This window comes from Pyxicephalus adspersus, chromosome 6 (genome assembly GCF_032062135.1).
Source record: "Pyxicephalus adspersus chromosome 6, UCB_Pads_2.0, whole genome shotgun sequence".
Lineage (NCBI taxonomy): Eukaryota > Metazoa > Chordata > Amphibia > Anura > Pyxicephalidae > Pyxicephalus > Pyxicephalus adspersus.
The window spans coordinates 76,180,417-76,207,583 of NC_092863.1; the positions used below are offsets into that span (position 1 = coordinate 76,180,417).

At 36.5% G+C, this 27,167-nt stretch overlaps 2 protein-coding genes across 6 annotated transcripts in view; both read left to right on the top strand.

Moving 5' to 3' along the window:
• Positions 1–14,405, top strand: part of BDP1 (BDP1 general transcription factor IIIB subunit) — a 47,025-nt gene extending 32,620 nt beyond the window's left edge. For 4 of the 5 annotated variants that reach the window (XM_072416233.1, XM_072416235.1, XM_072416237.1 and 1 more), the window contains exons 32-44: positions 389–734; positions 1,380–1,472; positions 1,591–1,624; positions 2,382–2,456; positions 2,756–2,885; positions 3,553–3,697; positions 3,916–3,970; positions 4,467–4,638; positions 5,511–5,682; positions 5,773–5,800; positions 7,155–7,398; positions 7,666–7,909; positions 8,850–14,405. In XM_072416233.1, the coding sequence (XP_072272334.1) occupies positions 389–734; positions 1,380–1,472; positions 1,591–1,624; positions 2,382–2,456; positions 2,756–2,885; positions 3,553–3,697; positions 3,916–3,970; positions 4,467–4,638; positions 5,511–5,682; positions 5,773–5,800; positions 7,155–7,398; positions 7,666–7,909; positions 8,850–9,002 (1,891 nt within the window). In that variant the 3' untranslated portion in view covers positions 9,003–14,405. The remainder of the gene's footprint in view (positions 1–388; positions 735–1,379; positions 1,473–1,590; positions 1,625–2,381; positions 2,457–2,755; positions 2,886–3,552; positions 3,698–3,915; positions 3,971–4,466; positions 4,639–5,510; positions 5,683–5,772; positions 5,801–7,154; positions 7,399–7,665; positions 7,910–8,849) is intronic. The other variant, XM_072416234.1, reaches the window with a different exon arrangement.
• Positions 14,406–17,825: 3,420 nt separating this feature from the next.
• The window catches only part of MCCC2 (methylcrotonyl-CoA carboxylase subunit 2), a 32,006-nt gene continuing 22,664 nt past the window's right edge, over positions 17,826–27,167 (top strand). The window contains exons 1-7 of the mRNA XM_072416238.1: positions 17,826–18,047; positions 20,093–20,159; positions 21,769–21,853; positions 22,569–22,670; positions 23,300–23,427; positions 24,293–24,405; positions 24,799–24,912. Of these exons, the coding sequence (XP_072272339.1) occupies positions 17,919–18,047; positions 20,093–20,159; positions 21,769–21,853; positions 22,569–22,670; positions 23,300–23,427; positions 24,293–24,405; positions 24,799–24,912 (738 nt within the window). The 5' untranslated portion in view covers positions 17,826–17,918. The remainder of the gene's footprint in view (positions 18,048–20,092; positions 20,160–21,768; positions 21,854–22,568; positions 22,671–23,299; positions 23,428–24,292; positions 24,406–24,798; positions 24,913–27,167) is intronic.

Consider the following 27,167-nt stretch of genomic DNA (forward strand, 5'->3'; position numbering starts at 1 on the left):
AGTGAATGCCTTCTGTTTATGATCTTCCATTTGTAATGAGAAAGGTTTACTTATATCCTTTAAACCTGTGTATTATTTGTAATTCTAGTTTCCTCATAATGGTACTAGCAAAAAGTACCAATAAGCCTGCTATTTGCAAACCTGAGTACCTAAAGCTGAAATTTACCACTTCATCTAACCACTGTTCTGTCCCTTTCATAACTCATTGTCCTCCAGGAATCTTTTGATAATGTTTTACATTTTTCTTTTATACAATTTATGTAAAATATGTGTATTTGTATCATTAAAAAAAACTTAAAAAAATAAAAATCTTAAAACTTTTAAAGCTTCTCCTATGTTTTCTGAAAATGTTAAAATACTGAATAACCATGTATAATTTTTAAACTAGATTTGGGCGACCGTTGAAAAGGCCAGTGTCCACAACCCCACCCATACTAACCAAGCTGTCTGAAAATGTAACTGAATACCCAGAGAAGGAAAAGAAACCTAGAAGTGTTAAACCTGTTAAAACCCAAGCCAAGCCAACATCCAGTAAGAGTAAAGGGAAGACAACTCTAGTGAAGATTAGAGCTGTAAACCAAGATGAAGATGATGACGACGATGATGCAGCAAAATTGGATTATGAAGATTATGATGTTTCTCCTGATAAACTGAATCAGGCCCCAGTCTTTGTCCCCTTCAGCCTAAGGTCACCTAAACCTGTTCCTGCTGAGATTGAAGAGACCGTAGAAGAGGTATAGTCTTAATTTTTTATGTTGGGCTAGGTCATTATTAATTTATCCCCATTTTCTGTTTGGTATGTTGAAGGCAGTCTGATGCATCTACTAAATTTAGTAGACTATCTGCTTGGTTTAAAGGATAGTTTTACATTTGTATAATTTGCTATCAAAAATGATACTCTAAGCCAACAAAATAATCCGTGTTAAAAATGTTTTTTTCCTATGGTTGGTGCAGACTGTCAGTTGGCCCATGTGCTAATTGCGGCATGTTCACTCTTTGCAAATGGGAACCAATATAAACACATGAGATAAATAATGAAAAGATGCAGGTGGGTTCAGTCAACAAATGGCTTTTTATATTCGTAATAATTTCTTACTGGCATATTAGACACCACAGTGGAGTTTACTTTGTGTGGCTGAAGATTCTCAGTCATTTTGCTGTGTTTGGAAACCTAGAAACAAAAGACCTTATGAACGACCTTGTTTGTGATTCAGTTGGCATAACAGGAAAAAAATGGTAACAAAAAAGTCAGGTGATGAGTTTTTCTTGACCTATTATCAGTATCACATTTTGTAAAAGGTGGAAGCCTGTTTTTTTTTCTAACTTTAAATAAAATACTAATACTAAACTAATAACATGTTTATATATGTCTTGCACAGCTTGAAATACCAATGGAGGATTTAGGTTTTCCAACCAGCACTGACCACGGTATAGGATCTCATTATTTAACTCTACCAAATTCTTCTCAATATGTAAGTTTTTTTTTCTTTTTATTAAAATGTCATATTGCATTTTAATGTTATTGTTTCCATATGTATTTTTGAGCTTTGTTCTGGGCCATTAATGGTTTTTTATGTGTTCTTTTTATAGGTATCCGTGTCTCAGGAAGTCCCCAATAATAAAGGTAAGATGAAAAGGCAGCTGTCTAATCAAGCTTTCCCTTACTGCATTTTAAAGTGCTATTACTAAACTGACTATTCAGAAATGAGATTTCACGTTGGCAGCACTGTTAGGTGCTAAGAGAATTCTTAAATCCTTAAGATCCATATTACTGAACTGCTGCATATTATGGATATGTTTAAAATGTTGATTCATTTTAAACTGAATTTGTTCATGGCAACCAATAGGCATTATAATATATTCTCCGGCAGAAATTAAATACTAATTATCACTAGAATATATTCTCACCAGTGTACATCTTCTTGACAATGTTCATAATCTCCACACAGCAATATATTTTAATATCTACAAATTAGTATGTGCTTGGTCAACATAGCTGCAAACAGTTCTTTCCACTTCAACGAGCAAAGATTGACGCGATTAATAACATAGTTATGTGTCTGACCAGTCACATAATTAGGCTCTTGCTGTTAAACAAACAACTCCATGGGGCTACTGAAGCTGATTCAGAGCACATTGCAGTGCAGAACAACAGTAAAGGTTTCATGTGTCCTTTTTTGAAATTTGTCATTCAACAGTGACAAGTAAACAAAAAAACAGAACACAAGTTTGTTTGTATTAAGCATATCCATGCTCTGCACCTCAGTGAACCAAAACAGGGTGAAATAATTAGTCCTTCATAAATGTGGATTATGTACTGTATTTATTATCTTGAGTAATCATGTAGCTATGTTTCATACATTTTTTTTCTCTTTTCACAGTACATTGTGATGGAAGTACTGAAGCAGCTATGACATTGATATCAATGGGCAATTCTGTCTTTAAATCTAATTTAGGTATGTAAATGCTGATTTGAATGTTACTTTTTGAGTTTTTGTCTGGGTGGAGTAGATCTGGCTTGTCTTCTGCATTGTGAAAGAGATTTGAAATGTATGTGTGTGATTAAAAGTTTGTGTAGGGTTCCTGGCAAAGTCTTTCGGTTTTGGATTTGGTTAAATATACTATTTGAAACCTAAAGCCTGGTGTGTGCATAGAATAAATGTGACCTTTTCTTATGATACTACTTTGTGATAGTGCACCAGCTTAATTTGCTTGATAACAGTATACAGTGCTTAATTTTATTTTGTTTTGTCAGAAGAACCTCTGGATTCTAATCAATGCTCAGAGATCCAACTGTCCACCAATACGGATTGTACAGCAGAAACCTCGGGGTTGTCAGTAGAGATTATTTGTGCATCTGAAAATGACACTACATTAAATTCAAGGTTAGTACTCTCTACTTTTTTTTTTTTTTTAATATTGCATCTGAAAAGGTTTAATTTGTATGACATTTGTCATCTTTAGTCATTAGGTGATTCAGTAGTTAATTTATAAAGCAGCAGTGTTACATCTCTCTCTAGTAAAAGTACATAAAGACACAACTCCTTTCAAATATGAGAAAGTTTTATTGCTACTGTAAACTCTTGCACTAAGCAGTATCTCCACCATTTCTTTCATACATCACATGGTACATGGAAAGGTTGTGTGCTATTTTTGGTGCTCTTCCTGGGGTTCCCCTCACTTTTTAGACTAGTAAGTTGGTGAAAGTTTTCTGGAATACAGAGTCTGGAGCACTTAAACCCTATACATTTCCTTTATGAGGTTTTCTCTGAAACTGTTTTAAACCCCACATAGCATCTATAGCTCAATCTAGGGGTCATTGGTTAAAACAAAAAACATGCACTCATTTTACATTTCATGTTTCCAACGCATTAACAAACTACAACATGTTTGCTCCTGATTTTCCATGTCCATGGGGCTATTACAATATGGTGAAAATATATTAAAGTCATAGGCTTATCTGTCATTTCAGTACCCTTTGGTATGTCCATGGATTACTTACAGAACTATAATTTTCATAATTTGATATTTGTTTCTTTTTACTGCTTACAGGCCAGTGGGAAATTCTCAAAAACATGAAAATGGAGGTCTTTCTGATTCATCATATCAACAAATTAATCCATTTGTTTCGGATCTTCATACATCTGTACAAGCTTCTCATCCTTTAAATGTCAATGTAACCCTTCCTGAGGAGCAGGTATGTGGAGAGGTTTTCATACATAAGTATGCCACTGTAAAAAAAAAGAAATAGGACAAATGTAAAGGCTGTATTTCCAAACATTTTTTTAGAATATCTGTAGTTTGAACAAGTATTTTTTTTCTATAATGCATGTCAGAGATTTAGTTTTTCAGCGCTTCTACAGTTTAGCAAGCAGGCTGGTATTCTCACATGAATTTACTTCTTTTCTATTGCAGACAAACTACCCCAATATACTAGAAGATGTACAGCAGCAGGATTGTAGCATGTCAGGTAAGCTAAACAAACAGGGATGCTAAACTATTTTATTCTCGGCCACTGTTATAAATTTATAATCCTTACACATGGCAATAATTAGAATGTAGTCATTCCTTTCTCTTGCCATGTGTCCTTCCATTCATGTGTTTTTTTTTTTTTTGTTTTTTTTTTTTACTTTTTAATTATTTCTATATTATTCTTTTTTTTTTACTTGATGCTTTCAATGTATTTGTCTATCACTACCCCCCCCCCCATTATTAATGCTTATGTTTTTCTCTCAGTCTTTATTGTGTCTTTCACTTGTTTATAACATTTTTTTCTACTTCTCCAGGTGCCACTTTGTAATTTATGCCTCATTGAGAATGCCAGAGCAGAGCTTACAAACTTCCTAATATTCCGTTCTCTTTAATATTCAAATCCTTACAATGAGAACGTTAAACCCTAGTGAATAAAAGCACGTACCTTCCAACCTTATGACATATTTATCAGCTTTGTGTGTTTTTACTAACAGGCCATTTACTTGAAGGCGGAGGATCAGAAGAGACAACATTTATTCTTACTTTGGTTGAAATTCCAATTAGTGACGGGTACCCCTATTCATGTGAAGAAAATTCAGCAGATATTCTTCCAGCACCTGTGTTGGTCACCTCAAGTTCTTCCCAAGTGTTAATTCCTGAACAGAGGTGAGGTGTCCTACTTTTGATGGCTACCTTCCTATTTGAGTGTTTGTAAAACTGAAATCTATATCACAAGTCTGTTCCCCCTTGTGGAAAAAAAATTTTTCCTCTTTTGTCCCATAATGTGTATTGATTAATCTGTAGAAGTTTCATCCCTATTCATTTTTAAAACCGTTTTTGATTTCATCATAATATGTGAATATGGCATACCAGGTAGTCTTTTCCAATGGATTAGTGTTTTAAAAAGTTCTTTTAACAATGGACATTGTCCTGTCCATTGTGATTCTATTACATAGACATCCGCAGTAAACCAGAATATCACAACATTCAATGCACATGTGCATATTCACCAGTAAAATTAAAAAAAAAAGATCAAACTTGGATTACCTAATTAAATAAACCTAAACGTCTTGTTAGGGGGGAATGCATTTCTTTAGGACCAGAAGTCAAGGAAAACTAAAATTCGTTAAAAAGAAAATGCTTAAAAACCTCACATTCACGTGTTGATTGCCATTTTAAATATGTATATTTTTATTTTGGTAAAAGACATCCCATTTGGCTACTGTGGTGAATTTTGTTATACAGTTGTCAATTCACCTATATGATTCCACCTTTTTAGAAACTTCATAAACATGCTCTGTATTATTTGGGGCAATATTTATTTTTTTTGCTCAGGATTGGGGAGCATGTTATGTAGGCAAGTAAAGTGTTTGTGCAGTATCATGGAAGTTCTTTAGCTGTGTCATGAAATGGGTAAGCCGACTTGTTATTCGTCATTGGAATAGAGTAACAGGTGACCTTTGGATGTAAGGATTTATTTAGTTGAAAACAAAACTTGTACCCCAATGTTTTTTTTTTATTCCTGTTTTGTTCCACAGTTCTGAAACTACTACAATGTCCACACCTTCCTCTTCTGAATCCTGCCCATCTGGACAAGGAGAGACTGAGTTAATAACGAGTACGCTTTCTAGGAAGAGAAGTGCCAGCATTTCAAGTGAAAAAGATATGCTACAACCTTGCAAAAAAGTGCTTTTGTGTACCAGTGCTGAGGTAACCTGATGTTTTCTTTTAAGTATTTTCCTGTGTCAAAGGCATTCTTATGCTTTTTTTTTAAAAATCTTGTCTTTTTTCCCCCCACAGCAAGAAGATCACAGACCCAACACTGCAGGTAACTACACACAATACATATTTTCTACAATTTTAATCTGGCTATTAAAGAACATTTGATGCTTGAGTAATCTTTGCAGTCATCATTTTATTAATTAGCATTTTGTCACCCATTGAACACCTTCAATTAAATGATGAATATTTTTTGGTAACTCATCCAAAATGATTTGTATATAGAGATGAGAGATAGATTAGTGGTTCCTAGTGTATCGGTGAATATTTGGTTTGACATGTAGAGTTGTGTATTTATTGGTATAAATTGGTACATGTATCCTCCTCATTTACAAATATATTTTGTGCACCTCTGATAAAATGTGTAATACGGAGATAACTTAACAAGGACATTTCTTTCGCTGCACTACGTGATTTTTTTTTTACTGTACTTGTTCCTAGAGAGGAGCAGCATTATCACTACATTATTATCACTAATATGACTTCAGTGCACCCCACTCTTTTATAGCATGGCTGGTGTTCTTTATTTCCAACACACTTCTTGAGATAATATTACAGAGTATACAGACTACAATGGGTTACTGTCAGGATCACATGTTTTTACACTTGCTAAATGGACATTTACATCAGTGTTTAACAGATCAAATGGCACCTAATAACGAAATGTTAACAAAATGTAACAAAATAAATGTATCAACATATGAAGAAGTGGATGTATGTCTGTATATTGTAATATAGGGACACAGTGGTTCCCATTCTGGGGCACTGCAAAAATTAATGTCTCCTACTTTACTTTTTAATATGATGAACATTTATCTGCACATACCCATTTAGTCTATATTTGGGATGTGACATGTGGGCATTTAATGCAATATATTGAATGTTCGCCAACCAGTGAACCCTTTATTTATATAAACTGAATATAGACCTTAAATACATAAAATCTTTCACAGTGTTCATTCCAGATTAATTCTGGGTTTTCATGCTAGCAATAGTATTTTCTACCTTACCTTTTACATTGTTTTTTTAGCTTAGATTTTGTTACCATATGTTGATAGAAGATTTATTACCATTTATTTGGAAGTGAAGTTTGGAAGACAAGTTCCATAGCCTATCTTCTAAAATAAACCCAGCTGCCTTGTAAAAAGCTATCAATCAGTGTTGTCTTTGTTTTGCTTATTTCTTGCCATTCCACACACTTCCTGGGATGTCTGTCTCTTCTCTTCCTTTTATGTAATTGCTCATTGTTGGACTGGCTTGTCTCCTAACATTCGGACCTGTACAGTCTATCATTGGCTGACTTCCTTAATACTTTTTGCTAAATAGTCTTAACACCATATTTTAAAAAGAAAACTATAGTGGTTTGTACATAACTATAACTATATGACGTTTTGACTTCACAGCCTTGGAAGAAAATGACAAAAGCAGCAGTAAGCTTGTTGAGATCAAGGGTGAGAAGACCAAAGAATCCCATCAGCACTCTACTGATTTAGAAAGCTCATCCACAGGGGAAGAAAAGGTGCCACAATGTAATTCTGATACTGTAGAACTTAGCACTGAGGCACATATAGAGGAGCCTACAACTGCCAGTTGTAATTCACCGAGTCAACGTTTACCTCTGTCATCTCCTAGAACATCACAACAAAGGTAAGTCTGACTTCTGTTATATTTATACCTCTCTAAAAAGATATTTCAGTATAGTTATAAGGAAGTCGGTGACTATGGGGGGGGGGGGTATAAAGAAACGTATTCATGTTTAGAAATTTGTAGGTATTGTGTGGGGTTAAGATGTTAAAAAATCAGGTAAATTAAAATCCTAGTAAAAGATAGTTTGAAAAGATTAAATGCTTAAATGCATTGGTTAATGTAATAGTTGTGATTTTCACGTATTGTCTAATGTTCTTGTTTTATCAGGCCTGGGAGAAAACCCATGGGCTTTTTATCTTTGGTCTGCAAAGAAAAACAGTCTAAGAAAACAAAAGTGACCAGTAAGAAAAGTTTGTCAAAACCAAAGTGCAAAAAGGCCAAAGTTCAGAAATCAGAGGAGCAAAAGCTCTCAAGAATTCATGAAGATGCCCCAAGCAGTGAAGTGCCTTCTCAGTCTTCATCTCTATCAGTAACTTCAACAAATACAGAGACCATCCTCTCCACTTGTCAAGTAAGTGATAAGTTGGTATTTCCATCAGGACATATAAGTGCGTGCACTATGTATCTGTTTGATAAGTACAAACCTGTTGGCCATGTCAGCAATTTAGTTCTTTTTGTGGTGTAATCTCATGTAGTTATGAGCCCAACATCCCTAACATAAGATGTGTTACTCTCAGGATTTCCAGGTGAAACTAAAAGGAAAATGCTTACAGATATAACTAATTCAGTCACAACATCCAAAAACTGATGAACGTTAGAAAACAATAAAACATTTTCTTCTTTCCTAAGCTGTCACCCCTACGCTCATTGAAGGTGTGCTATGAAATCAATCACAGTATAAACTACCTAAAGATTGTGTTCTTTATGATAAAACTGTGGTTAAGTGGCAGGTCAAAGCATACTTTTTACTTTAAAGCTTCATCATATATTTGCTTTCCTTCACTCCTACTTTGCACTATTTAAAGTTGTGAGTAAGCAAAACAATCCCTATGTAAGCTTCAGTCAGATCCTAAAGCATGCAGCTTGCAAAGGTCTTTACTGTATGTAACTGTTCTGAGTCAATCCCCTAGCACCAGCACTGTCACATGGAAGGAAGGAAGTGGAAGGAAAACAAGTCTTGTAATCCCAGTACTTGGAAGTCCTGGCTAGTTCTTGATCTAGTAAACGGTGCTATAAGCCAGCAAAGTAAATCAAGGAATATGCAGGGAAAGCCAGGTATTAATATTAACATGTTGTTCTCCTCTGCATGGGAAAAAGATTCAAGTTTACTCTGATAATGAAGAAACCCATAACTTTTACTAAGTAGCAGAGTGCTAACACAGTGTGGCCCCTAATGCATTGTTATGAAGTGTGCATATTGTATATGACCACCTTAGTGCATATCTAATTGTTTATAAAAGGCAAAATAAAACTACTGTTTTTTAACTCGGTTTATGTTTGAACTTTTTAAGGTTTCTGAAACTCTGGACACCATAAATGTTTCTGAAAGTACAGAAGCCACAACTCAAGAAGCACCCAAGTTACCGGACCTTACCACAGAAGATGAGGCTGCTACAGTGTCTGAGTACTTTTTCAGTGATATTTTTATGGAGGTGGATGAATAATGAAGCCACCAAAAATGTAATCACTGTTTTTTCATTAATTCATACAGACCCACCTTTAGATTGTTTTATGTTTGTATATATGTTTATATAGAGCTTTATGTGCCTTGTCACTAATGTAAATTTTAGAGAACAAGCAAGCATTAATGCCAGATGAAACCAGAACCTCTTTTTATAACTATTGTGTATAGTCCAAGAATGTGAAAAAGTTCTATTTATTTATTTAAAGTTAATTTATTGGCTCCGTTTGAGCTGTAGGCCTCTATATGTTGCTGTGCAATGTATTGCAGAACACAATACTATGGGATTCTATGGAGTCAACTTGAATTTAAACATTGTATTACAGTAAGCTGCCTGTGGTTTCTTTCTAAAAGTTTTCCTAAATATAAATGTATATATATTTTTTACTTCCACTTTTCCACTTCACACCTTGAATCATGATACTAGATCTCCACAGGCTATAACACATGCTTAGGTGCTTCCAAATCAGCAGGTCCTTGTACCTGTTCAGCAGCTTCTATACCCTGCCTTCTCCCGGGACTGTATTTGTCAAGTATTGGTGGAGCGGTGGATGACTACAGACCTTCATCTAGACCTGTAGTGACTTAGCCTTACTTCAATTTTGATGATTTTGTTTTATGTACAGTTTTTTTCAAGCAACATTTACCTATAAATCATGAAGAAACAACATTAATAATTCATATTATTCATTTGTGGTTCTGCCTTTGTAATAAAGTTCAAAGAGGAGGTGCAAAAGTATAGAGTTACACTTTCAGCTTTAGGAGACCTTCTAGGTTTTCTAATTTGAACTGATTTCTAACAATATTTTGGAATGAGCATTTCTTTCATGCAACTCTATTGCTATTGTTATAACCTAAAAACTGTCCACTTTGGGAGCCAAGCAAGACGTACTTCTCCTACTGCTTAAGTCTGGGTTTAAAAAACAAAGATTTCTTTTAACTTCCAGCACATTTCTGATGCTTTTAGATACCTGGTCCCTGGTCTGAATTATGTCTTGTTTCACCAGCCACTTTAGTAACACATGGCCAGCTAAACTAATCACAGAGCACATTGGTATCCAACACCTAATTGTTTATTGCAAGATAATAAGTAAGCCCCTTTCTTTAACCCAGAAAAGTTTTGTAGGGCAAGTATTTCTTTGCAAGGAAAGACTGCTTTTTAGGTTTTAAAACATAGAAACAATTTAAAGTTGACTGACAAGCTTCTTTTAAATGTTTGAATATTCTACAAAATGTTTGGCCTTATTAAAAATTTACACTGTGTGTGAACAGTTTATACTGGTAAAGTTTTAGTTTTTCTTTTGAACTTATAGCTGTGCTGTGCTGGAAAAATTTACTTGGGTCTTTGTTAACCTTTCTCTTGATTATGGTATAGTACTGTGAGCAATTCTGTCTCCACATGCACTCTGTATATTAAAGGAAGCCCATCACAAAATAAATACAGGGGGGAAAAATAGTTGCCTTACTTTTTATGCCCCAGAACTCAGGAATTTTTCCCAAAGTGTTAAAGCAAGAGAATCAGAATGTCAACCAGGTAACTACATTTTTAGTAAGGCAGCCTACATGTTTCATGACAGCTTTCCTTATATTTTGTAAAGTACAAAAAGATACTAGGAAGGAAACATTGTGGAACAGCACATAATGTACATTAAGTGTGAACACTTATGGAAACAATGATATTGTAAAGTCTGACAGCCTGTGAATGCTGAAGGTGATCTGGTGAACAAAACGTATACTTATTCAGATTTTACCTGTTTACTGTCATATTGGATACTGCAGTATATGGCCCTATAATGAAACCATAACGGAAATCTTTATGTAATTCTGTAAGCCAAACCTTTACCACTAGCAATGGCTGTATTGCTGGACGCTTGTTACATCTATTATTAAACTGGAAAATGTGACATTAAAATCACATTTTCAGATGCTTAAAATAAATAAAGAAAGAAAACATATATTATCTCCATTAGAGAGCAATGCCAGTGTCATTTTCAAGGTACTTTTTCCCCAAGTCCTAATGGTGGTAAATGTAAAAATTCCTACTTCCCTTTCTCTGTACTTATAAAATACTCTTGTAAAGGAAATGCTCAGAGAGAAATCTCATCGGGACAGAAATTGAGGACATTCTTTTTAGATATTTAGGTTTTCTTTAGCTGAGTGTATAGTGGAGCTCTTTTTACTTTTGTTTTAATGCAAGCTGTAACCTTTTCAAGGAATTTTAATCATTCAATGGATTTCTGCTCTAATTTCTTTTTGGCAAAACCATAGTATGCCAGGCAAAACTTTCCATGATTTTCTCATTTTCAGGCTAGATTATTTAGTTGCAATTACACTTTGAAGGGCTCTGAAGTTTCTGGACGGGGCTGGTTAAATAAATTATGTACTGTTAAGTTTTATTACTATATTGGGGTTAGTGTGTGCTTTTTATGTAGTATGTAGTTTTGTGTGTTTGGAAGATATTAGTACAGATTTGGAAAATAAAGTGTCTATGGTCAGTGATATTGACCACAAAGGGCGCAGAAGTAGCAGAAGAGCTTCAGCCACGAAATGCCTACATTATGTCCAAATTACTTAACTTTCACCTTCACTTTCAGTGCTCAACAAGAAACTTTTTTAAGCTGCGTGGGAAGAAATTGAAGAGGGGTGGTGGCTCCTGTATTGTGATCCCAACTTATCAGTAACCACCCAAAACAGTCGGGTGGTTGCTGAAAAGTGCCGGGTGGTACACCCGGGTAAAAGGGTCTGGGGAGAACACTGACTTTTCTTTCAGTAAACCCTATACCAATCAGGTTATTTCAGACTGAACGTATGATGAGTCTATGCCTAAAATTTTCTAGGTGGATCATGTAGTCCTATTTATCAGAGAGGAATGGTTAGGACAAACATTTTGGTGTGTAACGTTCAGGGTTTTCTAATATCAAAGCTGCCTCTATCTCCAATACTACTACTCCTAATATTCCAATTTACAATGTTTAAACGTGGTTTCTTCACACAAACATGCTTTAAAGTAAACATGTGCCAGACTATGCATATACTAATGCATGTGGATATTCCAAAACACAAAGCAGATATTTCTAAACTATTAAAAACCTAATGAAACCTAACATAAGAATCTTAATTGTTATTGTTTAGAAATTTGAAAGTTATTCTTAAATGCAGCTGGAGAAGCCCAAGAATAGCTTCTTTACTGCTTTTGAAATCAGTAATATACTTGCCTAACCTCCAGCAATTTGATGTCTGCTAGTTCCTATATCAGCACTGAGATCTTTACCTGGTATTTTTCAGTGTTAAGGATTTTGGTTACCTTCATTGGCCACAAAGACATTTTTGAACTTTTTAATTTTAGGGTTATTAAAAAAATGTAGGGGTATCTACAAATTTAGTCTGTGAATACCATTTTAATTAGGAACTACAATTTTATGTTTTTGGTGCAAAAATGTTTTTTTTAATTGGCCCATCAAACCAAAAAAAAGGATTTCATTAATGCAAAATTGCAATAGAAGCTTTATTTCATAAATGCAGGGCAGGCTATGCAAAGCTGCAGATTACACACGGAATATGACTCTTCCAAAGTAATCATGAAAGCTGGGTGTCATCTGGGTGATATATAGCAGACATTTGTCTCACTGCAGTAGAAGGAGGTGGAGCAAGTTACACAAGCAGAACTACAATCTCTGTGTAAATCTGCAGGACTGAGCTGTCTGACTGCGGAGTCCTGCATAGGGCTGGACCTAGCTGGGCAATGTGTAGACAGGTGCGCCTTCTACCTTAGTCTTCCGTAAAAACTTTATTATCCATAGTCTGGGCAGCAGTTCACTTTAAATTTTCTCCTTGTATAGTAATATGTGCTTTAGGTTGAGTGATTTTATTGTAGGTGACCTCTACACATTTGTTGTTTAAACCATGTATTCCAACACACTTGCATTTTCAGTTCTAAAAAACAAAGTTGTTATCTAATGAAACCTCTGAGAAATTATCTTCCCTTATCTGAGTCTGCTCTGAAGTGCTGGATTTTTGAACTGTATTACTTGTCCTGCAAATGTATTTTACTGGGTGGATGGGTGGGTGTTTATGCTTTAGACCCCAAAATATTAGCAGGTTATGTAGTTCATCCAGCTATAACAAGAATACTGTACAAGGTATTTCTTTTATAAAGGAACACTCAAAACAGATTAATCAGACAATAGATTTCGTCAGCTCTTGCATGTTATGCAGCTGTGGCTCAGGATGTTAAAAAAAAAAAAAAAAATGAGCCCAACCATGATCGTGTTTTATATCCCAAAGAATCCCTGCACACTTAAAGCTTTCAGTGGTCTATATCAGCTCAGATTGTATGGTTGTAGATAATAAAATGGTTAAATGAATTAATCATTAGCAAACTGCAATAATTTACCTTTTACCGACAACTGTGTAGAAGCTATTGACAATCTATTTTGCTATATTTCTAATTGCCTAAGACGCGTTTCAGACTTGCAATTGACCGCAGTATTCTACTGCTGGCTCAACTGCACTCCTATCTAACCATGAACCACTGGAAACCATTTTGTGCATTTGATTGTGTAACAGAAACATTGTCAAGGCAGCTACCATATTATATTTTGACAAGTTCATCTTAGTCAGGCTTGTAAGCAAGGGTTCAGAAATTGGCCTCGGCTCTGTTTGGGGAGCTAAATATGCCAGGATATCCTGCTAGGTAGCATCTGCAAGGACATACATATTGCCTTGGCAGACGAAATTGATGATGCCTTATGTTAACAATTGTATTTGTTTTAGATTTCCCTTTATAATTGTTTTTTCACGTACAGGTCTCCTCTGTCAGTTGATACAGCCCATTCAGTAACTGTCCAAATATTTCTTAACATCGGTTTTTATGCAGAATCTGGCAAATTACCTATGTTTCTAATGTAAGAGGCATAGTAACATTGAGGCACAGAAAGGGTAGTTCTGGTAGTTGAAAAAATGAGCAGAAATGGGCTGCCATTTGAATCACTATTCTTTAGGATATGTTTATACTTGAGGTCCAACAAATTATTTTAGGTTTAAGGAAAATGTAAAATTGAATGCTTTGCTAAAAAAATAAGAAAAAATTCATCTCTAGTTGTATAGTACATTTTGTTCTTTTTGATCATAATTTATTTAGAACCAAGCTTTTAACCTCATGTTTCTTGGAGTGAATATGTTCCGTTTGAAATGTAATTACTGAAAGAAAATCATCTGGAAAATGACACAACTGTACTTTGGTTTCATTAAAAATGTGATTACTTCTGTAAGCAATTTAAGCTGCCTCTTTGATGCTAAACCATTGAACTATTTTTTATTTTGTTTTGTAAGTGTAACTATGTATAAAATGTACAGTGTTGAAAAAAATTAAATTATTTTATAATGTTCTGTTTCTTTAATGTTGTTTTTGCACAGATGGTATGTGCTACTAGAAGTTCTATTCTAACCAACTATTACACTACAATCCAATTCTGCAACATTGTGAATTAAATCAGTGTATGAACTGACCAGAGCAATTGCAGCTTTTTTGTTTTCATGTTACTTTATTGCTGTTCATACTGAAACATATGGTCCGTTCAAATTAACAATTTGTTACCTGCTGCTGCAATATTTCCATTTGTGACTACATATATATTGCAGTGTAAACGTGTACATTTTAGGGTTTTTTTAAATTTGCTTTTAGGACTAATTCATAAAAGCTGGGGTAGGTGGTGTTTCTGTCCCACTCCTGCCTTGCAGTACCAGAATAAAGAAGCCTAAATGGGGCCAGGTAACCTACAGTTACTTGTGAACACCAAAGCCTCTGGTTTAAGAATCAAATGTTGGTACACAAATAGGTTGTCCGTTTGCAAAATAAAGGTTTTTTAAAGTTTTTTTTCAAGGAGAATGGGCAACATTTCACCAGCTACCACTTTCTACCAGGCTTTGCATGATGTCTGTGAGAGCTGCTCTCATTTGCAGTTTTCTGGATGCCAATCATCTATGACTGATGAGAGCTGAACCTAGGCTTTGCTGGACTGGACATGTTTGGTACAACCAAAAAGTACCTTCAGATGCTACATTCCATGTACTATATAAGCATTTTGCTCACCATGATTCACTTCCACTGCTACTTATGACTAGTATGAATGAGTGGGCTTAGTTGTATTTTAAACTTTTTATTAACTTTTTAACATAAGAAAAAGGTTTTACAAACTTTTGAGCACAATAGAGAACAATATAATCCTTTATGGACAAAAAAAAAAACAAATAAATAACAAAATACAATATAACAATATAAAATTTATATTTCTGAACAATATATATATGATATTGGACATACACAAAATAACAAGCCATTGTGAGAAGCAAGGGGAGATTGATTTCCAACTATTCAAAAATCTTCTTGCATCAATTAGCCTTAAATTTCGTGTACCTGTCATGTCGAGCTGTATGACAACCAGGGATTCCAGGGCAGTTCAAATTCATCTAGTTTATCCGTGAGCTTCTCATTGACCATAATCCAGTTTAACTTTGCCCTTATAAGTTCAGTCGGAATTTCCACCTGTTTCCAGGCATGAGTAGCCTAGTTGAACCATGCAGAGAAAGCTACCTGTGTGGGTCTGCTGGGCACTTTTGCAAATTTCCCACTTGTTTGGCCCCTGAAGGGGTTTACATCATCCAGGAGTATACAGGAGTGTTGACATCATCACAGTAGATGGAATGTCCTACACGTTTTTATTTTCTATTAGTAGTAATATTCATCTTTTCACTGTTGCTTCCACTCTGCAGATCATTCTGTCCCTGCTGCCACTGTGACCTGGCGACTACTGGACCCCGGATCCCATATCAACCAGTTAGGTTACTTGAATGTGTGTGTGGTTGTAACATGTCTAATCAGCTCTCACTCCGCTTCTACCTTGGCTAAAAATATGACTGAGGCTGAGACTGAGGCTGACTGATGGTGTCTCACCTGCCTTATTTCCACCTACCTTTACATGGTGAACCAGCAACCACTATTTTCTATATAAACCTTTACATGGTGAATCAGCAACAAGTACTTGGGATGACAGTTACACTGCTTTGCAATTGCATTAGAAAATTACATTCTTCTATTAGTTTAAAGCATCTTGTGACTTAAATAAGTACATGCCTTTCCTATCTAGATGGATTCATACAAATTAATACATTCTCTATATTCATTCAATATCTTTATACCTCAGGAAAGAATATTCAAAAGAATAATAATCTTAAGTGTCATATGTTGCTGAAAACATTTCATCATATATAATCTTCCTCCCCTCTATTGGAATAAGCTGGCATGGAAGTCTTGCAGATGTTTTTATCTACCCTTTATCACTGTGATTACATAAGTTTTTCAAGTCGTACTTCAATCTCAATTCCCCCCTGAAGAAGCTGAAGGGCAAAATGCGTCGGGCACTTGATACTTCTTTGAACCTTATGCCGATATACTTAAAATTTAAAAATGTAATCACAAAAAAAACTTTCTTTTGTATCACAGCTTAGTTGATCTATGTAAAGTATAGGGATATACTATACATTAATATAATATCAAAATTCACCTTTGATCCTGCCTACACAAGCCTGTCTATCCTTTCACCCTAATAAAAATCTAACTCAGGCCAGGCAATTTAAAGTACTACTAAGGATTTAATGTAGGAACCCCACTGGTTACCCATCCCTTTATATATATATTATTAGACTGAGTCTCCTGCCAGGAAGGTTGAGGTGTCCAGGACGGTCCAGTAGAACTTTATAGACCATTTAGCAGTACTTATAAATGTTCTGCCGAGCTTATGTCTGCCGACCATTGGATGTTTCCCTTGCTGACTTTCAAGGGGTGTTTTTCTGAATCTGCTTTGAATGATATCATCCAAGACACAAATGAAAGAACAACTTGCTTCCTCAGCAGAACACATGCCATTATTTCCTTTTCTTTGTTTCGACCCATTTGTCATCCAGGCTTCTTGACATTAGTTTCATTCAGAAAACACACTAATGTTTACCAATAATAATAATGACAGCTACTTCTTTTTTCAGTTTTACATAAACCTGGTAATATGTAGCTACAAGAACAATGATTTTCAGCCATATAGCCCTAGCAATAGCACAGCAGGTGATGGGCATAAGTGGCCAGAATAACAAGGGTAGCTGAAAGGAATATAATTTTGCTGAGTTTTGAATTTAAGTTGTTTTTGTGGTTTTTGCTATATTTTGCAGATAATTGAGTTGTGTTGAAACTAGTTATATCCTCCTTATCAGTAGGTCAATATTTGCTCCATCCTTACCTTGAAGCTTCTTACCTTGAAACATCTTGCTCAGCGAAGTTGTTAATTAAGTTTCTTGTTACTGACTACTAAGCGTCTTCCACCTGGTTGTCTGACTATATAAACTGTGATGTGAAAATAAAGTTTTGAGACAGGATATAACTATATATGCTTCAGTTGCGTGTTGTGTTTACCACTGCTCCCAAAGCGTTGAAAACAGAGGTCACGATAGAGAGGGAAATATTGGTCTGGGATCAATAGGAAATCGCCTTAACAGTAGCAAAATAGGATGTTGATGAAATCATGTTGTGGGGAATGAATATAGTGCTGGGTGTCAGTTTATGGACGATGTGTAACATATGAAGCAGTGCAGTTGTGTCAGTGCAGGATACAAGTGTTGGCAGTACAATCATTGTGTTCTATGCTTCCCATTCAACCCTCCTACCTGACCCTGCACAGAATGACAGGAAGGGGCGGGGATTTCACACCGAGCCACGCCATTGGCTTAGACGGTGGGTGTAATATAGCCTCGCCGTCCAGTCACATTCCTAGGTGGGCGTGTTTTCGGTGTGTGCACCGTCCTGAGCCTTGTACCGGGCTGCTCGGTGTACTCGGTGCGGCCTCGGTCGGTCATGCTGCACTCTATGTGGCCCCGGTGGGCTCTCCTGAGAGGCTCCATTGGCTCTCTCCGGCGACTCTACCATGGAGACAAAGTGGCTACAATCGGCTCCAGAGTGGACAGTAATTCCCCCGTATACCAGGTAGGCCTGACACTGTGTCAGGGTCACACAGACTCTGCTGCCCCACACACTGCTATGGAGGCCTGGGAATCAAATCATGGAGGGTGACTTATCCATGTACCTGTCAGCACAGGTATTTATAATATAAACAGTCTTAGTTCCGGTTATTTGGGGTCCTTTTATTTCTCCTGATTATACCAGACATGGATGAGGATCACCAGCTCCCCTCCAATGACAAGTGCGCATAAACTCTGCTTCTGATTGGTTGGAACCAACTTTTTGTTTCCTCCTAATAAAACTACAGCTCAGCAGTAATGGAAAAATGTTTTTTTAATTATAATTTTTGTATAAACCAGAGGGCTCCTTCAGATCTGTGTACATTTCATTAATAAAAGAAACGCAGCTTCCTTTTCTCCACTGGTGTTATTTTCCCCTCTGATTGCCTGTATACAGCGATCTGATTGCAGTGTCCTAGGTGTTCTCCAAGGACGTCATGTCATTGCATGTCACCATTAAAGTTCTGGTGCACCAGTTTTTGTAAAGGACTTTTACTCCGTGTGTCCGGAATCTGTCCCCAAAGCATCAAATAACATTCTCCAGTTCTTGTAAAGGACTTTATATTCTGTGTGTCCCCAATCTGTCCCCATAGCATCCAATCACATTCTCCAGTTCTTCTAGAGGACCTTTTTTTCCACGTGTCCCCAATCTGTCCCCATAGCATCCAGTCACATTTTCCAGTTCTTCTAAAGGACTTTTTATTCCCTGTGTCCCCATAACTTACAATCACATTCTCCAGTTCTTGTAAAGGACTTTATTCCGTGTGTCCTCAATATGACCCCATAGCATCCAATCATATTCCCCAGTTCTTCTAGAAGACTTTTTATTCTGTGTGTCCCTAATCTGTCCCCATAGCATTAAATAAAATTCTCCAGTTCTTGTAAAGGACTTTTTATTCTGTGTGTCCCCAATCTGACCCCATAGCATCCAATCAGATTCTCCAGTTCTAGAGGACTTTTTATTCTGTGTGTCCCCAATATGTACCCATAGCATCCAATCAAATTTTCCAATTCTTCTAGAGGACTTCCATTTATTCCTTCTCCCATATGTCTCCAAACTTCTTGAACGCCTTGTCTACAAAAGACTCACCCATTACCTGAGCGCCAACTCTCTCCTTGACCCCCTCCAGTCTGGTTTTAGAGCTGCCCATTCCACGGAAACAGCCCTTACTAAAGTGGCCAATGACCTCATCAGAGCTAAGTCTCAAGCCAACTTTTCCCTGCTCCTTCTCCTTGATCTTTCCTCTGCTTTTGACACTATTGATCACCCCCTTCTAATACAAATCATGCGCTCCATTGGTATCTGGGACACTGCTCTCTCTTGGTTTGCTTCCTATCTGTCTGACCGATCCTTTCAAGTTTCTTTCAATGGTAACTCCTCCTCGCCCACTCTCCTCCCTGTTGGTGTTCCCCAAGGGTCAGTCCTTGGACCGGTTCTCTTTTCTCTGTACACCTCCTCTCTCTCCTCCTGTATCACTGTCTGTATTAGTCTGTCATTTGCAATCCCTATTTAATGTACAGCGCTGCGTATTATGTTGGCGCTATATAAATCCTGTTTATTAATAATAATAATAATAATAATAATAATTCTGTGTGTCCCCAATCTGACCCTAAAGCATCCAATCAAATTCTCCAATTCTTCTAGAGGACTTCCATTTATTCTGTGTGTCCCCAATCTGACCCCATAGCATCCAATCACATTCTCCAGTTCTTCTACAAGACTTTTTATTCCGTGTGTCCCTAATCTGTCCCTATAGCATCAAATAAAATTCTCCAATTCTTCTAGAGGACTTCCATTTATTCAGTGCATCCTCAATCTGACCCCATAGCATCCAATCACATTCTCTATTTGTATTATAGGGAAATGAAACAGATGACAACAATAGCAACATTCTCAAACATTTTGCCAAATGAGACATATTACCTGTATTTGTCCTAAGAAAGTAATGCGTATATTTGGCGTATATAAATATACATTAATCCTCTGCTTTTATTTTTCATATTCACCAGGAAAGTTATGACAGAATGAAAGCATTAGTAACTGAACTGAAAGAAAAAGCAGAAAAGATACGTCTTGGTAAGTGATACTTGTATACATGGCTGGTACCCTATACACCAGGGTGGAATGAGTTTTGGGGGGGCCCTAAATCTGTATTTGAACAGCTAGATCACCCCATAGACTGGTATAGTTATATGTTGTCAGGAATTGCACCCAAATTCACATTTAAATGTGTTACAGTTCAACAATAAATACAGACATAATATAGGACCCATCCATTTGAGCATTAAAAGTATTGAGGTTCACAAAGCTATTACCTATACCAGTAGTCCCCAACCTTTTGGAGCTCCGGGACCACTAAGCTCACTGACTCCAGACTGCGCATGCGTGGGGAGCCGTGTGTCACTCAAACGGGAAGAAACTTCACCCAGAGTGACTTCTTGATGCCAGAACTCGCCCACTCTCTCATCGCAGGCTCAGAGACACAACCTGCCCAAAACTGAGCCTGCTTTGCTTACGGGAGACATGGTCCACGGCTCTGGCCGGTGTGCCATCCCAAGCGGGGTCCTTATCCTGACCTTTACCACATTGTTTTGTATACATTGGAAATGCTGACAGTTTTTGGATGAGACATAAGAGAACCTGACCCTGTGCCTCTTTACATCTCTGTCATGTAATGGCACCTGGTGGATACATTTGTGGTTCTGTTTAATCAACTAGCAAGAGTTCTTCCTTGTAAAGCAGAAAACACAAACAATGTCTGTGATAGGAATGCGCTACTTACAGTAAACAGACCTTGTGATAGAGGAGGTTGCTTGAAGTGACAACCACGGATGGAGTCATGTAAAACTCATAAAAAGAGAAGATGACGTCCCCAGGACTCCAAAGTGCAGGATTTTTGAATCATCGTACTGTCACATGTTGGGAAGCCAATGATTCGTGTCTGCAAAAGGTCCCTTCCTCAAGGCAGCATAGTGACTATAGGTGAAATTTCACATATGATGTTTTCTTCCATTCCATAAAAGTTTTGGATGTAGGCATGATCCAGCTTCCTCTGTCTGCTGGATGTAGGTAAAAAAAAATTTGCATTTCTGAAAATATACCTTTATGCTATTGAGAAGGATGGCTAACCACTAGCAGACCACTCTGGTACCATCTTATTAAGGGAACGACGTCATTGTTGTCTGGTGCTGTCCATAATTGTACATTAGGAGCATCCATTCTCATGACCTGATATTCTATTTACAGATCTATCCATTGCTTATAATTGGGATTGAAGTGCACGTTGGTAATATAATGTCCCCAACCTTGATCCAGGAATAAAATTGATTAAAATACAGGGATCCAGTTTTTAAATCAAACTTCAAGTCTCTTCTCAGATATTTAGGACTTTCATTCTACTTCTATGTAAAGTTTATTGAAAAAAATGCATTAAAAATGGATTGAAACAAAGCTGCTGTACCACCTACGTTTCAGAAGTGTTTTGCTTGGTTCTAAAGTATTCCTACAGGGTGGTGATAATCTTTACCTTTTTCTTTACCTCGGCAAACCCTGACTTGAGGGTCAGTAACAGAATTTATTGTTACACGTACCTCTGGTTTCATGACTGATCTACTAATGTTCTAAACATTACTTTCTTTTACACACTCATAGATGGCATGTTATTGAATATATGACCTTGTTACAGGAGGAGGGGAAAAGGCCCGAACACTCCATACCTCAAGAGGTAAACTGCTTCCAAGGGAGAGGATTGACAGACTTTTAGATCCTGGGTATGGACAATATTTTTATTTTTATTTACAAGGTCTCATGCTTCTCAATATATTTTTTCCTGCTTGTAAATCAATGTCAGCCAGGATTTGGTATATTGGCCTGTTTTTTGTAGTTAGCTGACAAAAAAGAAATTCAAAGCAAAAGTTGACATAATCTCAGCAGTTTTCTCCATATCTGGTAGGATTGTCTATTGTTAAATGGTTTAGGAGTAAGCTTTCCCTTCATTTTGTGGAAGGTGTCCGTTAAATTATGGATACTTTGGTCTTAGAGACGTTGATGGCTATATTGAATGACTTCGCTGCAGTTCACCAGCTACTGTACTGACCAGATATTTGTGAATCTGTAGCCCCAATATTTGCTGTACTGGCTATGGGGTTTTAGGGGTTCTACTTCTGATTCCCATCTCCCTCCCTAATCTCCCCTTCAATTTTTTTGCCTTCCCCCTACTTTTTTCCTCTTTTTCTCACATTTCTTCTAGTTTGTTCACCAACTACTTTGGCATTGGCTTTAATTTGTTTGACCATTTGTTAACATAGCTCATATGATTGACCTGACTTAACTAAACTGATCCTGATGGTTTCACTAATTAGTCGTGTGTACCTTCAGTCAAGCCAGTTTGCTTTCAGAGTATCAGAAAACTCCCATTAATATGAAATACATTGTTTTCTTGCAATTAATTATTTTCTTGAAACTGAAACAGGATTTGTTTTCCAGATCCCCTTTCTTGGAATTCTCCCAATTTGCTGGTTACCAGTTATATGGTAATGAGGAGGTTCCAGCTGGAGGAGTCATTACTGGAATTGGTCGTATCTCTGGGTAAGAGGGTCTCAGCTCTGTGGCATTTTGTCCTCATTGCTAAAAGATTTTTGACTAATTGCTGTAATGTGTTTCGGACATACGCTTCCTTGGATTTAACGTTAGTTATGTGATGTTAAGAACATCTTAACATCGCCATTGGAAATCCACCTTGAAAGGAATACAAATGGAAAGAAAAATTCAATACAACAAAGGAATCCATGCATATCCTCCACGCTAAAGATGATAATGTATAGGCTTTGCTCCTATATTATCTTACAGTCATGAAAAACTGAATAGCAGGGACACTGGTGGGTAATTGTTGCATTTTATAAAAGTCTCCATTGCATACTTCTTACAATATCATAGTACAAATGACATCAAAATCTAGGCCTGTAATGCCTAAATCTTTTCAAATTCCATCACTAGGCACGGGTTACATCCATAGGTTTACTAGACCATAATGGAGCTGATGGCTAAGGTTGCTTAGTGTTTTTCCCTTATAATTCCATGTCAAGGGTCTAAATTTTGTGTACTTATAAAGGCTGATGCAATAGTATTTTAGTTAGTGTAATATAAGTAATAATAGTCTTTTCACTGAGCCCTGTGAATTTTACTTACCGATCTTGTCTCATGCGTTCTTTTCCCAGGTTAGAGTGTCTAATTGTAGCTAATGATGCAACTGTGAAAGGTGGAACTTACTACCCCATCACAGTAAAGAAGCACCTCCGAGCACAAGAGATTGCAATGCAGAATCATCTCCCATGTGTATATCTGGGTAAGCTATATACTTCTAGTTTTTTTGCAATAAATGAAACTTTAATAGTGAGTCAAACAATGTTGAAATGTACTGTTCCAACTCCCATGCGATGTGGTCTGCAGCCTATTTATATAAATAGGCAACCCAACTCACCACATCACAAAAAATGCAGTGCATTCTATGCTTTTAAAAGCGCACAGCAATGTATTAGTAAGGTAAATAAGAATGAATGACCACCCCACATGCCAATGCAGGTATTGTGTATTGTGACATGCAAATGCGTTAAAATTTCAACACACTTTTTTTGAATATTTTATGATACCCATTGATGTTTACACTTCTTGCCCTCATGGTAAATAAATATTTTTACAATTCTTTATATTTAAATAATTTAAAATACATATCTATCTCTGTTCAGTCTGGTATTGGATAACACTAAACTGTATGGTATTTTATTTGGCAAGTAGAAGTTGAAGAAATATGATATATGTTTATTTTCCTAGTGGTTGAAATTGGTGGTTGAAAATTTTACACCTGACTATGTAACAATGTATAACTAAAACTGAACTATCCTTAGGCATTTGCTTAGCTATGGAAAATGTTTTAAGCTGTCTAAGACCAAAAGCACAGAGAGAAATGCCCTCTCTGCCCCCATTGTGTTTACCATTGCATGGTTTCCAGCAATGCAGCCCTGCTCTATACCTGTGGACTTCCCTGCTTGAACAATCCAGCTGTTATTTGAGTGGTTGCCCAGGGGCAAGGACCAGTCTATTTACAGTGATCATGCTTTTTTACTATTATTTGAAACTCTTGTTTTTGTAAAATATTTATAGGATAATACAGCTGATTACTACATAAATAGGTTATCATTTTACAATTGCAGTGGATTCTGGAGGAGCTAACCTACCTCGTCAAGCTGATGTATTTCCAGACAGGGATCATTTTGGAAGAATCTTCTACAACCAAGCAAGAATGTCTTCCCAAGGGATCTCTCAGGTAACTGGACATGATCCTCATCAATAGCGGTGTATTGAGACAAATCACTCTGCAATCAGTTGCTAGTTTTGTTAACAGAAAGGAGCTTTATAATTATTTGAACTCCTCATGAAGAAGAAGAAAAATGGAGATTGCCATTGTTAATGTCTCCCAATGAAAATAGTAGTTAGGGTAGGTAGGAGGGTCGGGGTAGATAATGCATCAGCATGACAGCCAGGCAGCTAGCATTTCCATAAAGAATAGTCAGTAGTGTCAGTGTTCATAGTCCACTCACGACAGGTTTCTTTTAAAATGCAAACCTTGGGTCAGCCTTAGTTTCAGCGTTTTTGTATGTTGTTATTTCACCTAAAGTTTACTTGTTTCTTTCTGATTTTTTTTTAATATAATTTGCAGATAGCCGTAGTGATGGGATCCTGTACGGCAGGAGGAGCATATGTTCCAGCCATGGCTGATGAAAGCATAATTGTTCGAAAACAGGGAACTATTTTCTTAGGGGGACCTCCATTAGTAAGTATGAGTTTTGTCAAAAAAAAAAAAATCTTCTTGAATGTAATAAGTGTTGTATGAATTTAGGTTGACTAGTTCATGTCAGATTTTTAACCAGTAGGTCCAGTGGTAGGATCTTCTGTCAACACACCTGAGCCCAACAATTCCCAAACAAAACCTGAGTGTATGTTTTAAATGACAAACATATTCCCATAGATCTATTTTCACAGGTTCTCTTTAAATGATAAGAAAGACATAAAGGTTTAAACCCCTTTCCATACACAACCTGTATATTAACTTTCCTCCGCACAATGCCCCATGCTGGGAATAAATGAATCAAAATTCTCCCAGTGACTCTGTGCTTTTTTGCTAGTTGGCACTAAGCATGTCTATCTTCACTAAAGTTTGAAAACCAAAACTGTGTAATGTCCGTATTCTTACATTTCCTATTTATTGGCCTGCCTGTGATAAAACAAAGAGCAGCCTTTTTTTTAAAAACCAAGTAAAAGTTATGTCATTAATATACATTCGTAATGTATTCAATGTGGCATATTAGACATCAGGTTGTAGTTAAAAATGGATTCTAAATTTAGTTTGGGCATCTAAGCTTCGTTGATCTCTGGGCATGAAGGGGTTAAATCATTGTGGCTGTAATGCTATATAGATTTGCGTGAAGTATACAACTTTGGCTTTTTAATGCTGTGTTGTTTTGCCTAATGTGCTTGTTTCAATATTATGGTGTTGATGGGTTCATGATTGAACCCACCAACTCCATAACAAAACCCACAGGACACAGGCTGTTGATTCACCAGGAAACTCTCTAATCGGTTTAGATACATCTGGCTCCAATTATATGTATACAACATTATTGAGTGGACCTTCTGATTTGTGCAGTTTTAGTGTTTCTGCATTGCAGTGGCAGTGCATAGAAGTTATTACTTATAATTTGGATTTAGTTAGTAATATAAAGACACTTCTGAAAATAATAAGGGAACACTGAATTTACATCAGATCTCAATGATTGAAATATTCCAGTTAAAAATCTTTCATAATATATTTTGTGTATATCGATGAGAACAACATGACATAAAAACAGTCAATGGGAACCAAAACTATTATACTACTGAGTGAAACCACTCCTGAGACTGTACCGGGAGACACAGCAAACTGTCCTGACACAGCAGGTACAGTATAAATGTGAAACCTGAATGGGGGTTATAGGTGAGAAGCAGCAGCCTAGAGCAATTAGAGAATTAGCTACCAAGTTCATCAGTTGGGGTGTGCAGCTAGGATTACTAATTTTCTTTTGACATTGTGTTTTTTCTTGCCTTTTGGAAACCTGTAGGCACAAATTCCCTCTAATAAAGAACTGACAAGTAAAATCATCCATGCCATTGCTTCTGCTATCCCATTTATTAGTATGTGTGTAAATTTAACTCTAGTAAGGTTTTTTTTATTGCTCCCGCTCTACTCTCACAGCTTTCTGGCAATCTGCAGATAGCAGCTATGGACGATCTGTGTAAAATTTTTTACTTCAGAAATCTGAAGTCTGTGTACAGTAAATCTGTTTGTATACAGTGACAACGTCCCTTTACTCGATTAAATTGTCTTTTTTCTTTTCTATTGGCTGACCTCTGCACTGCGTAATATGTCAATGCTATTAAGAATACTTTGTCATAATAATAATAATTATAATTATAAAATGTAGCCTATCTTGTGATTGGTATTCAGAGAAACCCTTGATTTTTTATTTTATATTGTTTTATTCTTATCCTTCATGTTTATTGCGATTTTATTGTAATGCTTTTTGGAACTTCTTCCTGTAAGAAACTCAGGCAACACTGTGAAATCTGTATTCATGGGCTGTGTTATACAGATCTATATCTGTCTTCACACTGATAAATATGCAAGAAACACATTGATTTCTTTTTCTTTCTTCCTAAATTTGTTTTCAAGTGATAATTAAGCTTCATTTCTGTTGCCATTCTCCCTTGTGTTTACTACATAGTTCTGTGCTCTGGGGAAATAGTTAAGTCAGAGCCACCTTTATATTGATTTTTACATTGACTTCAATTAAACTTGTGGAAAGAAGATCATCAATATGGGAGCAGTAATGGGACCAGAAGGAAACCCTATTCATGGAGACACAGCCACACTTACAAAGCAATGTACACAAATAGAGCTTGTAGCTTGCTGGAGAATGATCACTTATTGACACCAGTGTTAAAAGGCATTGATTTAAAAATTAAAAATGACACATTTATTATTACAAAGCA